This window comes from Ceratosolen solmsi, unplaced genomic scaffold (assembly GCF_000503995.2).
Source record: "Ceratosolen solmsi marchali unplaced genomic scaffold, CerSol_1.0 scaffold47, whole genome shotgun sequence".
NCBI lineage: Eukaryota > Metazoa > Arthropoda > Insecta > Hymenoptera > Agaonidae > Ceratosolen > Ceratosolen solmsi.
Genome location: NW_011948419.1, coordinates 1334840 through 1350417, shown reverse-complemented (window position 1 = coordinate 1350417; position 15578 = coordinate 1334840). Strand labels below are relative to the sequence as shown.

The 15578-nt window shown below is 33.0% G+C and overlaps 1 protein-coding gene across 2 annotated transcripts in view; it reads right to left on the bottom strand.

Annotated features, from left to right (window-relative positions):
• twz (BTB/POZ domain-containing protein twz) overlaps positions 1–15578 on the bottom strand; it is a 55693-nt gene that overhangs the window by 13888 nt on the left and 26227 nt on the right. The window contains exons 2-3 of one of the 2 annotated variants that reach the window (XM_011497410.1): positions 7860–7946; positions 6320–6535 (exon numbers count right to left, since the gene is read on the bottom strand). In XM_011497410.1, the coding sequence (XP_011495712.1) occupies positions 6320–6535; positions 7860–7888 (245 nt within the window). In that variant the 5' untranslated portion in view covers positions 7889–7946. The remainder of the gene's footprint in view (positions 1–6319; positions 6536–7859; positions 7947–15578) is intronic. The other variant, XM_011497411.1, reaches the window with a different exon arrangement.

The window sequence follows — 15578 nt, the reverse complement described above, 5'->3', positions numbered from 1 at the left end:
CCTACATTTGCATTGTAAAATTGAAGAGGAAAGGAAAATTAAAAATATAATCTTTCGTGCGATAATGTCGCGACTAAGTTTCCACATATAATTTATATAATTTTGTAATATACAGAGCGCTTACAGGTGCTGAATAATCTCACATCGGAACTTTTTATGGGGCCACAATCTGGTTATTTAAGAGCAGAGAAAATACAGTCTCATTAATTCCTGGAGTTAAAAGCCAATAAAAAGTTTCGTAAAGCGTCAAGTCGGAGTGGTCCGATTCAGATTTTTAACTCGTAATAAGGTACACGGCGCGCCAACAACGGTGTGTCACATACGCACAACAACAATTCGTCCCAGAAAGTACCTGAATCGCTTACTGGTAATTTCAAATGTAGCGAAAGGCTTAAATGCGCCTGCAATCGCAAGCAGCGAATATGCTAGCCGATAAGAATCGCGGAGCCGCATGGCGTCGGTGAGCGTAGCCTAGCGAGGAGCCGTTCGGCGCACTCGGAAAACAATTTAAAGAAAATTCCTCCCGGTATTGCCGAGGTGAAACTCTGATCGCGATAAAAGGCCCGCTAGTATCGGGGCCCTTGTCGTAACTACATCGGCGCCAAGCGGTAGCCGGTAATGGGACGATTCTGTATTCGGAGCCAAGTCCTGATGCTTATCCGGGCCGCAAGGACGCGTAACAACTCGCGCTTATTATCCTTGGATACGAGAGACCCCGAGTGCAAGGTCCGATAGCTGGGCTCGTTTTATCTTATTAATTAGATCGGCGTATGTTCGTATTGAGCATGTGTGGCTGTTGCATCTGTGCAGTGATTTAAGGTGGATTTTGGGATAGATGGTATATACGCGAGTATTGGGAGCATTGTGAAAAAGCTTATAATTCGGATAATTGGCGTAATGGCGTGTAATTGCGAGTGTGGTTGTCGTGTGTATTTTCTGTGTATCGGTCATGGGCCCAAAAGGGAATATTTTCATAGGTTCTTGGGAATAAAGATCGCTGATAAATGGAGTATATGCTCGAACCTATCGATTCCTTAGGTTTACTGAATTTATAATTTCGATAATGTGCAATGCGTGGGGCATTACATTAGCTTTCGACACTCCTCCCATTATGACATTATCAAATTATATATTAACTACTTTATTGCAAAACTTATTAACGAGTTTTACAAATGTATTGATTCTTATTTTCCATACATGTTAAATTATGATTAACATTAACTTTACAAAGCAAATATACGATATTAGCTTAAAAGTATATCTTGCATATTAATTTGACTATGTTGTTAAGAATAATACTTGTCTTTTTAATAATATTTTCAAATGAAAATTAGGCTGAAATTTGTAATAGTTGCCATTAAAATTACACGAGCGTTTAGAAACTTGTATTTCCAATTTCATGAATTTTTATATAATATTAATTTCCTTCGTTATTATTGCTTTCATAATGAATGAAATTGGCAATATTTGATTGAAATAGTCAAAAAAATTCATAATATATTGTTAACATTTATACGTTATTTATATATTCTAATGTATAATCTATGCTAATCTACAATATTAAGTGTAGAGGTAGTGATTTGAATGTTAGAATGAGATATTATTAGTTATATGAGGCTAGGATCATTGAGTTTTCCCAATCATTTGCTTGCAATTCAAGGTGAAGCGAATTGCTTCGAAACATTATCGCGAACAGAGCGTTTCAGATTTGCCTCTCTTTCGTTAGTCCTTAAATATTTCAAAAATATCTAAATAAATATTCCTTCCACGAACGAAATGCCTTCCGCATAATCCGTAATTTACTTCATACTATTTATTCATAATATCGGATTTCTATTCAAAGAAAAATATTACTGCGTAGTTTCTAACGCTCATCCCCTTTTTTTTTTTTTTTTTTTTTTTTTTTTTTTTTTTTTTTTTTTTTTTTTTTTTTTTTTCGATACTGGTGGAAGCTGCGTTTTTCGTAAAATAACATAAGCGAACAAGGCGTACCACGTAGCGGTCGGGTTGGCGTACGTTGTGTCGGCGTCCTTCGAATTTGCGCTAGTAAAAGATAAATCTCAAGGTATGTATCCCCATCCATGTTTATCTGCGAGAAACTCCGTTCGTTAGCGAGGCATCCGTCGTTAAATATCTCGGGAAGTGCGCGGTGCCGCTTTTTCACTACTTTAACGACTCTCTACACGGATTCTTCCTTCTCACTTTCTCTTCTCCCTCTTTCCCGCATGGGAATGAATCGGCGCGCGCGCGCGCACCGCGAGAAAATGTGCTGTGCATAAATATATTGCGTGCTTAATTTTTGCTATGTTGCCTGATCGAGACTACGTGGCGGAAGACAGGAGGAAGTCGTTGAGATGGGATAACGAGCCTGACACGTTTTCTCAAGCTTAAAGATTTTACTGGAAGTGGTTGCTGGTTCTTGTCAACGCCTCGCTTTGCATAATCAATACAGACCATTTCATTCTTTATATCTATGTTATTGTTTCATTAGAGTATTTATTATTATAATATCGAAACTTGCTTCAAAAATATAACGCTTTGATGTATATACAAAAGCAACATGTTTTTACACAGATATAACATAGTTTTTATCACGAGAATCTTGCAACGACGAGACTCGTAATTTGATACGGTATAGTAAGTACATTTTACAAGGCTAAATTAATTTCATTAAATGATTATTAGCATTAATGTATTATTAAAGGTAATAAATATGCATAGCGCTTGAGTTATTATAGTCGATAATTACTAATTCACAACTCAATGGATTCAGTCGATTCGCTGCATTTTTCAAGTTTGTAACATTTCTTTATAAATTAGGTTATTTATTTTTAGTCCAAATATGCTGAGTCATTTAAAAGAGAGGATTGACAAATTTGAAAAGAGCTAAGTAAATATCTGAATTTTTATATATATATATATATATATATCTTTTTTTTTATATTTATTTTACAAGTATACGCGACAATTTTATCTAGTGTTAATTATAAATTTTCAAAAATTATTGGTTTAACGAAATTGAGACAATCGTGATTTATCATGAACAAATGGAAATTCATTCCTTTTAACGGAAATTATAATGGAGTGAAATAATTTTTGTACATGTCTTGATGCATTGAAATAAGAGGAGGAACGGGTCACGTTTATGCACCACTGACATTATTGTGATACTCACTAACTCATACGCAATAATTGTATATATATATATATATATATATATATATCCGCAGGGATGGATATAAAAGTGAATGTAAACGCGTATAATGTGTTTCTTTAAAAAATTTCATGGAAAATAAATTTTTTTTTGTCGTGGAGCTATTAGTTATTATTCACTACAAGTTTAATTCATAGAAATTAAAATTTAAATAAAAGTTCGTAAATTCACTAGAATTTAGATCCCAGTCTAATTGTTTATACAGTGAAGTAATTTATTATTATCTTGTATTTATAAGTATCTTGTTTAATGCTATAATGGTAAGATTAGAATTGAAGAGAGAGAGAGAGAGAGAGAGAGAGAGAGAGTGATACTAAATTGATAATGCAATTGGTTGAAAATGCATCCGTTGCTAAGATGAAAAGTAAAAGGAATGAATTAGTGGTTGGATAGAAAATTTATCGTTAAAGGTTTTTAAATTATTTTATTTGGCCTTTTTATTTAAATCATCCAACGAAATATACTTTTGTCGATCGTGTGGTATTCGTTATATTGGCAATTAGAAAGTATTATTTCACAAATAAATTGTGCTCGAATTCGATTGTACAATTTCAAAGAAATATTCATGAAAATTAGTTGAAATATTAAAATTATATTTTATTAATAATGATATTAAAATAAAGCAAAAAAGAGCAATTGATATGGAAATATAAAAAGATGCAATGCAAAAGATGCAAATGTAATTTTATATTTATTCGAAATGATAGATAGATGTATACTTTTTTATATGTTTATGAATACGGGCTTAAGTATGTAAATAAGTTTGCATGTCTATGCTCGAACATGAACACGTAAAATATATTTAATCCTTTTTATCAGAATTACGTAATAATGGTTATTGTGAAATAATTCCCGCTCTTGTTTAATTGTAATTCCGTGGCATTTTATATTTTTATCTCTTTGAAAGTTGTAGCTGAGTAATTGTATATGTATTTTATTTTCATTGGCGCTACATTATGTTAACGTAATGCCACGATGAGAATAAAATATTGAAAAATTAAAATTCTATGTCTCGTCTATACAAAAGCTGACACGTACAACAGACATTAATGAATAAAACAAATACAAAATTTGCTTTGTACCGTTGTTGATTGATTGATTTCATATTTCATTAATATTCTAATTTATTACGTTCTTATAAAAACAAAAAAACAAAAAAAAAACAAAAAAAAAACAAAAAAAAAACAAAAAAAAAACAAAAAAAAAAAAAAAAAAACAAAAAAAAAAACAGAAAAAAACAAAAAAAAACAAAAAAAAAAACAAAAACCACAAAAACCACAAAACAAAAAACTAAAAAACAAAAAACTAAAAAACAAAAACAAAAACAAAAACAATGGCATAATTAAAGTAAGAGGATTCATTGTACGAGATAGTTTTATAAGATGAAATATATATAATTTTCACCGAGTCCATTCGTTTCATCGAATGCCTCCGCACAGTCTCATTTGTTTCTTTATTATTCAGACTTTTTATATAAACAGTTATCCATGCGCGCTACTATTAGTGCAGCATCCGTAAACATTTGGATATTCGGAAAATAGTATAGTCCGTTCTACTTAACGAATCCCGACAGCGTGCATTTCTTTCAATACGGTAATTGCATGGACTATTTTGGCGATTAATTCTCAATAAAGTTAGTTCCGCGTGCTGTAGCTGTCCGATAGACAAGGAGAACGTAGTCCTTGAGAAGGGAAAACGCGCACGGGACACGCGCGCGATTCTTTGCGAGTCGTTAAGTTTTATAGGCGATTCAGTTAAGTGGATGGTTAACTTCGTGTCGTGGGCGGTTTTTACTTTAGTCGAATAGTTTTGTTTCGTCTTTACGATTGGACGGGCGATTTTTAGCGTTGCGGAATAATCATTGTGAATTTGTAACGGTAAAGGCGAACTAATGCAAGCCATTTGATTGTTTTATTTTCACTTGTTTTATGGCCACACTATAGAATGTTAATTGATATTATCTATCCGATTATGCTTGGTTTTTCATTTTTCTTTTTTTTTTTTTTTTTGTCAAGTTGTTTAATCCAATTATCGTCATCCGTTAAATATTTGACGATAGTTTTTGTTAAAAGGTGCAAAAGAAGGTTAGTTGAAAACATATTTTACTAGTAAATCGTAACACGGGCAGAGGTAGCAATCTTTTTCTTACGCACTGACAGGCGGGCGATAATAATTATTTACCACCAATTTCTTTTTGACACGATAAATTAAACGTCACTCGTGCATTATAATGTATAAATTGATTTTAAAGATATAGCAACAAATTTGGCTAAAATCGCCGTGGCGAGATTAGTCCTCGATGACGCTTAAAAAACACATATTCAACAACAACAACAACAACCAAAAAAAAAAAAAAAAAAAAAAAAAAGAAAGAAAGAAAGAAGGAAAGAAAGAAAGAAAAAAAGAAAAGAAAAAGAGAAAAACTGACGTTAGCATTAAAGGAGCGAACGCGAGGTGGGTGAACGCGCGCTTAGTGAATTATCAAGACAAATAACCGTTATTTATAAAGCAAAGCCGTAATTCATTTTCATTGGCGACCAAAAGTTCGACAGCCTTCTCACTGGCGAAGGTAATAAAAAGCCGAGGGGCTTAATTGCATTTATTACGGTTAATCGTTGGAGTGCTTATTGTAATCGACGGCGCGGACGTATTTACGAGCGGGGGTCAAAGCGAGGCGAACGAAAGCAGTTTCAGAATCCTGTGTAAATCAAGTGCATCCTATAGTTTGATTCTACGCGAAGTAAAATAAGAAGAATACGAAGAAGAAGAAGAAGAAGAAGAAGAAGAAGAAGAAGAAGAAAGTGAAGAAGAAAAAGTAGAAGAAGAAAGTGAAGAAGAAGAAGAAGGAGGAGAAGGAGAAGAAAAAAGAGAAGAAGAAGAAGAAAGTGAAGAAGAAAAAGTAGAAGAAGAAAGTGAAGAAGAAAAAGGAGAAGAAAGTGAAGAAGAAGAAGAAGGAGGAGAAGGAGAAGAAAACAGAGAAGAAAGTGAAAAAGAAGAAGATAAAGGAGAAGAAAGTGAAGAAGAAAAAGTAGAAGAAGAAAGTGAAGAAGAAAGTGAAGAAGAAGATGATAATGGAGAAGATGATGAAAAAGTTGTGGTACTCACTTGGTAAGGGTCTCGAGGGACGAGGTGTAGATGGTGCCGCCGACGTCTATGTGCACCGGTGCGGTGTAGCGCGAGGCCGCGGCGACGCACGGGATCCCCGTTATCTTCTGGTTGTAGGTCGAGGTCGCGGGCGTCGGGGGCGTCGGCGACGACGAGTTCGACATCGTGGGTGACGTTGCCGGCGAGCTGCTTGGCGACATCAATCTAACAGAAATACTTTGGACATTAGGCGCCGTTAGGTCGATTCCGCTCTCGCCAAATGCAATGAGTTTCGAGCTCCATTCCTTCGTCGGCTCTCGTCCTTATTTTCGACAAGTTGGACCGGAGCCACGAAGGGATGTGGCTTAGTAAGTGATTGTTATTCGAACTGGGGGGAGGTAATGTCCGTTTAAATTTATCTTTCGATTCTGCGGGCTTTTACAAGTATTTTCATGTTTTCTTCGTCTGTGCAGGATATTTTATACTTTATCACTTGATCCAGCATCTCCTAATCCTCTTATTAAGAAATTTTTTTTATCGATTTAGGCAATACCTTTATTTTCATATTTATTCGAACGATAATAATATATCTCGTGATTTAATTATTATATACTGTAAATGTAAATGTAAAATTCTATACTTTCAAAGAATTACAGGATATTGGTATTTGGAATTTCAATTGAATTTCTAATGTCGCGCACCTGCATGCACACAACAATATTTATATTACAATGATAATCTCAAAAATTATGTTTGAAAAACCATTGAATTAATCGAGTTGTATTTAAGTTTTATTATTAATTGTAAATAATAGATAAATTTAATAATTAGTTTAGTTGCAGGAGGTTGATACTATTGACACTATAGACAAAGATACCACATTTAGCTGTCGATAAATTTTCATTTTCTCAACCGAGACATCATTCTTACATGGGAATTGGAAATATAATGGCTTTATAAAATAATAAAGCAACGACTTAATTACTTGTCACAATACATATACACTGTTTTACATCGTTTCATCTCAATTATGTATCTTTTATATATTGAGATAATGATTTATTTAGAAAATGCACATGATTGAAATCAAATTTTGTATACAAAAGCAAATATTCATTAATAATCAAAGAAAATTTGAACTTGTAAAGATCGTCTATAACGAGCATTTTATTTATTATGTCAATTTAATTAAAATGTTAATAATTCTCTCCACAATTTGAAAATTAATTAATGATATAGCACTGTGTCATAGAGATAATAGCTGATAAGAAAGTGTCGATGGAGCAGTGGGATGGCGCGAGGTTGCGATGGAGTGAGAGATGGAGTGAGAGATAGATTGAGAGAGAGAGAGAGAGAGAGAGAGAGAGAGAGAGAGAGAGAGAGAGAGAGAGAGAGAGAGAGAGAGAGAGAGAGAGTGAGAGAGTGAGAGAGAGAGAGAGTGAGAGAGAATGAGCGACTAAAAAAAAAATAAAGGAACGGTGCGAGAGGTAGAGTGAGTGGGAACGGGGGACGAGTGATTTCTATAGGCTTTTCTAAACATTTATCGGTGTGTTGCACCTACCTCATTTTAATTTGAGCGCTAGGGAACATATTGCGTTGCGCCGTCAGCTCAGCTTTCGCGTCCTTCCCGTCGGCCTCACATTTCCGCCTATAATCAAAGTTGATGTTTGGAAATATTAATATTTCGCCTATACGTAATTCACCGCGTTCCGCTAACCTTATTTTTTCATTGACATAGGTTTTCATTTTTTTTTTTAAGACGTATTCATATTTGGTTTATTTTTTTCTATTAATTTTCTTCTTCATTTTAATATATACGGAGAAAAAAAAAACATGTGCGCGCGCACATATATCTACACATATCATATATATCACTATCCCATATATCACATATATATAAGGAAATGGATATTTTGAGTGTTGAGCATATTATATTATATATAATTTTATGTAATCAAAGTTTTCATGACTTATGTTTATTATTTGTTAATCGCGTGTTAAAATTTTTTTCATTTTAAATAACTTTTATATTATTTCCAAAGTATTGCTATAATATAAATATTTAAATAAAATTGGAAAGACGTTTAATTAATAAAATACGTTAAATAATATATCGTTGATTAATCTATTTGTGGGATACGTTACAAAGAAATTTGATTTCTTTTGTTGTTTTGTCAGATAATAATATAGTTTTAAAGTACAACATTCTTTAACGAATTAATATTTTCAATTTTAATATGAATTATAGCAATGTAATTTCATATTTATTGATTGTTTAAAACATTGCATCAATAATGACTTATTATACAATATTACAATGATTGTGAATATTTAAAGTATTTTAATATATTCGATAAGAATTGTACTTTTATGTTTATATCTATTCGAAAGTACTTTATAATCATTATGATAATATTAATATTATGTATATTATCAGAAATTTTTATAATTTATAATTTATTTGGCTGTATTGGAATTTTAAATTCTATAATAAAGTACAAATTTTCGGTCGTTAAATGTCATCGTTGAAGTTTCTAAACAAATGTTTTGATATTTTAAGGGATCCAGTAGAAATGATGAGGTCGAAAATGTCTTTATATGTAAAATTTATATGCACAAAAATTCCATTTTCGTAACAACATACAATAAAGGGATTTTTATATCGATATATTCCTTAAATCGTGATATTAATATTTCAAATAATAATAATAATAATAATAATAATAATAATAATAATAATAATAATAATAACAACATTATTATAATATTATTATTATTATTATGCATACTTTATTGTTTTCTTTATGCAAGAAAAGTTAATTTCTGAGATAATGCAGAGAGAATATTCTATTTCAATTTAGTCGTGCGCTATATTACATATTATCCATAAATAATAATTTGTATTTACAAATAATCTATATGTAATCTTCATTCGTAAATATAAGAAATATTCTTTACTTAAAATAAATTTTTTTTTATTCCAATGTGCCAAATAATTTGATTTTACTCATTAGAAAACACTGCTATTACTTAATTTTTTTATTAGCGATAATTTCACAGTTAAAAAAATGAATATTTTTATGTACACTCAAATTTTATTAAATATTTAGTTTAATTTAACAAAACCAATGCTCCAACTTTAAGATAATGTTATTCATTTTACTAAGTATTATAATTACACTGTAATATTACCGATTACATTATATAAGTTTCTTCTCAGTAAATATTGTAAGAGCAGAGAGAGAGAGACAGAGAGAGAGAGAGAGAGAGAGAGAGAGAGTATATATCATATGAAATACCGCGTAATATGAGTACATGTAAAAGCGAAACGATTCAAGCATATATTTCAATAAAACGTCAAAAAATATAGACATAATGACAGTAGAAAGATACATACAAAAAGGTGGATAGGTATATAGAAAGAGAGAGAGAGAGAGAGAGAGAGAGAGAGAGACAAAGGGAGTGACAGACAGGGAGAGTGAGTGAAATGCAAATGTTTACATAAGAAAGATAAGTGAGGTAGACACAATTGGAATCGGGATCTACAAAAAAGATTTGCAAATATCTGCAACCCGAGTCATGATAACGGAAAAAGAGACAATTCACGATGGCTGAAATTCATGACCAACAAATGAATTGGACCGTAGTGGTCTTAGCCTCTGCTTTGAAACAATGTTCTATCAATATCAATCAATATCGAAAAGGCATAAATTATTTGAAATGTTACGGAATTTGAGAAACTTTCATTATTTTAGCATCGAACAAATTCAATGGCCACATTGGAATGAAATCAATCGATTCCTTTTGTTTACGCTAAGATTTTTAACCATAAATAATTTCAAATTGAACTGATCTTTAGAAGCTTATTTGAAATAAATCTCAATACACTGGAGAGTATTTAATTCAGCATCGCTGAACATTAAGTTATAAAGAGTTTTATCATTATAATAATACTATTAATGAAAAAGATATATATGATTTACGTAAATACGTGAAGGATTTGTAATTTAAAAACTTATTGAATAGTAGTTAATTTATACTCTATTATATCAGTGTATTTGATAAAACAATAATAAAGACTTGGTAATAGAATTTTCGCAATAAATTTTAGCAATTTGGAATTTTTTTTTCTTTTACATTTATATTTACTTAAAGTACTTAAAAAATGAGATAATCTATTAATTTCTAAGATATTTTCAAGCTGAATTACATTACGCAAAATAAAATTAAAAAAAAAAACAAAAAAAAAACGAAAAAAAAAAAAAATGAATATAATATGAATTTTTAATAATTATAATAGTCTTAGTAAGCGTAACTAAACGTAACTACGTAGCTTTTAAATTTTCCAAAGTTTGCTAATAAAGTCAGTCGCATCCTAGAATATGACAAGGTACTTTCGGTCGGCTTAACGCATAATCCATAATCAGCAACGTTACAATTTTGAATTATCAACTATTAGGAATAAAAATATCATTGAATGAAATCAATCGCACAATTGATAATCCTTAATTTTCCGAGCTCCAGTAGCTGCAACGACGATGCCAAGTTTTCGCTTTAAAGTATTTTTACCAGACGCCGCTCCTGGTTATTTACGCATTAATAATTGATCCTCTAGAAACTCGTATATAGCGAGTGAGCAGGGAGCGCTATAATGTCGGTTGCCTTAAATTTTCATGCGTATTAATAAGGCAATTAGCACTGAAATAATATTTAACAGTCTCTACTATTCGCGCGTGCTGCGGGATAAGGCAGGAGCGCCGTGACTTGTGAATGTAGATCAGCAAACGGGGGAACTTTAAGTGGACTGACGAGTTAGTTATTGGGTAGTCGGGGGTCGGAAAGGAGAGGGCAGAGGTGAAACCGGTAAAAAGGTGGGATCGAGTTGTGAGAGGGGAGGGGGGAGGTAGGGAGGGATTGAGGGAGGGGGGATGGGGGAAGGGGGAGGGGGGGACGACGACGACGACGACTTTTAACATTGAAAATGTGGTAAAATGTGAAGTTCAACGACTGATTAATCAGCTTTTAATTGTGCTATGTACTTTTAATGGGTCAGCTTGTGTGTTTAAAAGACCGTTTTACGCCCATCATTATTGCACCATCTGTAATAACAATATTATTTAAATTGTTTATTTACTTTGAGTAAATTATGGTTTATGCGTCGTAAATGGAAATAATCGTTGTCTGGTAAATCGTTGAATATTGCGAGAGGACATTGTAGAATATATATTCAATTCTTAAATTTGATTGGATTTATGAGCTTATAAAATTCCTTTTAAGTTACAATTTTAATATGGTGCTGGTCCATTAACTAAAGAGCAACGACAACATTCGTGCAAGGCTTTTTATTTATCTTCTGTCATTAAAATTTTTTCCTTTATTGGGCATCGTGTTGCAGCAGTTACATGCCCGTAAATGGACAGCACAGCTCTTACGTCTTTTATGACTTATTATACCAGCATTGATTAAAAATCTTATGTTATTTTCAGAATTAATCTATTTATTCTATTAATAGATAGCTCAATTGGGACTGTTAATTAAAATATTATAATTTATATAAACAAAGTTTTATAGATAATGAATGAAAAAAGATCGATGATATTCATTTAATATCGTTTATTATTCTATTTTATGTAAAAGAATAAAATAAATTTTTTCTTTTCAATAGATTACATATTTATTTTGATGATTTATCTACTTTCCTCGTGTTTGTTCGTATTTAATTTTAAACGAATATGTTTAAGTTGTTAATAAGGTTACAATTTTTGCCTAACGTCTACGGTTACTTTTCCATCCTACGCACTTCCGAGTTTCTTCAGAATTTCACACAAGTGCATTTAATTTCGTATACAGTTTTCAAAAATGTTTGAATTGTGAAAATTATGATTTTTAAAAAAATTGTTTAAATTACAAGCCCTGCAACTCCAAAGGATTTTTCGACTTACTTTATCGTAGGCACGAACAAATACGAAAAGCACGTATAATAAATTGCAAGAGAAATTTCGCAAAGCCAAGAAAATTTCATTTCATTTTTATTATTTGAATATTTGGCATTACGAGCTTTAGTTTTTTCATTGAGAGTCGAAGATTTTATAAAATTCTGTATAATTCATCACTCGCAGAAAATCAGATATAAAATATTTTATGCTCAAAATAATAAGCACCATACGGCCACTGTTAAAGGGCCCAGGTATTCATATACATAAAGTATATAAAAAACTTGAAAGTATATATAAAGTTCGGCCTTTCGAACCTACAAAGAAAATGTGAATTGAATTACGTCAGGGCACACATCAAGATAATCGTTAATGTAATTCAGCTTTCTTCAGAGCTGAATATAGTGGAGATAGAGAGACAGGCCGAATCGAATAAGGAACGGTTGAAAAAAAAGTATGGTGAAGGGGTTAGAGGTGGGGGAGGGTATTGGCGGCGGTGGCCGGCGGTTTTAGCGAGAGCGAGGCATCGAGGAGAAGAAGGATAGATGCTGATATAGAGCGCCGATATGAAGATAGTGTAGAGAGACGAGCACTAGAGTGAGAAGGTCTTTTGCGATTGCGGATGCGGCCCCGCGAGAGTTCGCCCGTGGCGTCGAGGCGTCAAGGCGTCGAGGCGTCGAGGCGTCGAGGCGTCGGGGCGGCAGCGGCGACGGCGTCGGGGAATCTTTACGCCGGTAGAAGCGCTCGTCCATTCCGAGGCCTCGGGGCATTGCTGCGCCACGAACGATTCACGGTTGATGCACACTTACCTCGAGACACTGTGTACGTGCGCGAGTCCGGTAGATACACAGATAGACGAGGACCGTTCCCGTGCACGTACAGATAAATCCTTTTTTTCTATATTTATGTTGCTCGTGTATTTAGATTTATAGGCGCGTACGGGGCTCGATAAAGCACTATAAACATATGGGCAGACCGATAAAGTCGAGCACGCGTGCGTGTGCGTTTTTGGCCGGGCGGCTGGTGGAAGAGAGGGGTGATACCTCTTTTTCCTCCTCTTTCTGGCTTTCTGCCCGGCTTATTTTTAGCCTGGCCCTTTCTTTTTCTTTTTCTTTTTCTTTCCCTTTGCCCCGTTGCTTTCAGGGCAAAGGGGCATGGCCTTCGCGATCCCGGTGACCGATATCGCTAACTATATATATTCAAATAAACGCGGCCTTTTGAAGTTCCGCTCCTAGGCGCGTGCCTGCTTTTTACTTCATCGTGATTTCATGCTTTATGAGTGATAATACGGCAAAATTGTCGGGATGAAGTATTAAGCTCTCTCTCTCTCTCTCTCTCTCCCTCCGTTCATGCCTCGTTCTGCCGTTCTCCCCACTCCATACCACCGCAATTATATTCGATTTATGTCGAAGACTTCATTATACTTTAATTAAATGCTACTTCACTTTTGACGCAATTTATCTGAAAATAATTTTATGGTACCTTCTCGTCAGAATGCTCTTGTTTACTGTTAAACCTCACCAAGTTTTTAATATTTCACCTATTCAATGTGAAATTGTAAATTAATTAAAATGTAAATTGAAATAAATTAAACGAAGTTGATTAATAATGCCTTGTTTTATTAGTATGTTGACTTCATTGCAGTCGTATCACATTGGCTTTGCGCCGGTTCAGTTATATATTAAATTACAGAAATAGTCGAAGTCTTAAATCAATGTTTTTCTTGATAGCGATCGCAATAACAGTAGTCTATTATCTATTCAATTATCGTAGAAAGCTGCACTTTTATGATGATAAGCAATTCTGTAGTAGTAGTATTAAAAACAAAATGACATTAAATGTACTGGCATTTCAGAAATATGCCTCTGTTCTGAATATTACGACACGACACTTTGAAATTATATATACGTTTTTGCATAATTGTGCAATAGTGCCAAATAATTATTATAAGATTAATCATAAAGATTTCTCGTACCATGGAATTAAAATTTTCGATTGTAACGATAGTCTGTAAAGTCAGTTAGTTGTCCGGGCCAAAGTGACTTAAAGGACGCGAACAAAATTTTTGTTGTTTTAGTTAATTGATGATTCGTTCATTTACATTCAAAGTTTTCCTAAATTTTTTAGCTACAATAATTGATTATTCGTTACGATTTTACAAATTTCAATGATATAACCTATTAATTTTGCCTTTTGTTTTCTCCTCTTTTTTTAATAATTATTACATTTATCGACGACATTTATTCGATTAATATCATGAAAATTATTACAAATTACGAATTTTTGGATATTTTGTAGCCATGATATGCAAAAGAGTTATTTAGTATAAAACTACTGAATACAAAAAAAAAAAAAAAAAAAAAAAAAAAAAAAAAAAAAAAAAAAAAAAAAAAAAAAAAAAAAAAAAAAAAAAAAAAAAATAAAAAAAAATTAAAGGAAAAACATTAAAATATCTAAAAGTAATGAAAAATTTTTAAATATGAAGCTGATTAAAGTTTGAAAAATGACTCGCTAGTCGCAAACTACATATTTTATTTCGAAGCTAAATTCCAAATTCCTTGCCGTATGTGAATAAAAAATTTGCTTGACCAAGCCATTGTACAACCACTGATCCAATATATTCAGTGCACACTTATATAGCGAGAACATTATATCGTAAACTTATCCAATAAAACAGTTGCAAGCACTTTTTATTTATATTATAAAATTTGTTTGGACGCTGTAGACTGAGATAATTGCTTCTATCCGCAAGCCCGGGCTAAACTTAAAATCGAACACGTGGCTAAGAAAGTTTGTCGGCTCCTCATAAGCCCACAAACTTGTTTAATCTCACGTCTTTTATAATCGTAGAGAGCTGCGGGGCACAACGACCTTTCTGTCTGTCGAGAGTCTACTCGTGGTATTTACTGAATTCACACACGCATACACGCTCGAAAGCAAGAGGAGAATTTATGTTTGCATATGTATGCGCACTTTACTCAATCCTTGGAGAAAACGTGGGTGAGTACGGATACGATGACACGCGCGGCGAGGGTAAGAGTACACGAGATTCGGTTAGACTAAAAATTCGCATTTGCGGAGAGCGACCGAGAGAGAGAGAGAGAGAGAGAGAGAGAGAGAGAGAGTGAGGATCGTACAATAGAAACGAACGTCGACATTCGCGTTTAGTCGTATATTTTGACATTGTACGTATTTGCCGATGCAACAAAAAATTACAGACACTAACATATTTTGACAAAATATATGTTTTATCTCGTCTTTCATGTATTTATTTACAATATAACGTAAAATATTATGAATTTTAAAATTGGTTATTAGACTCATTCGCTATGTATTTTCTTCCATAG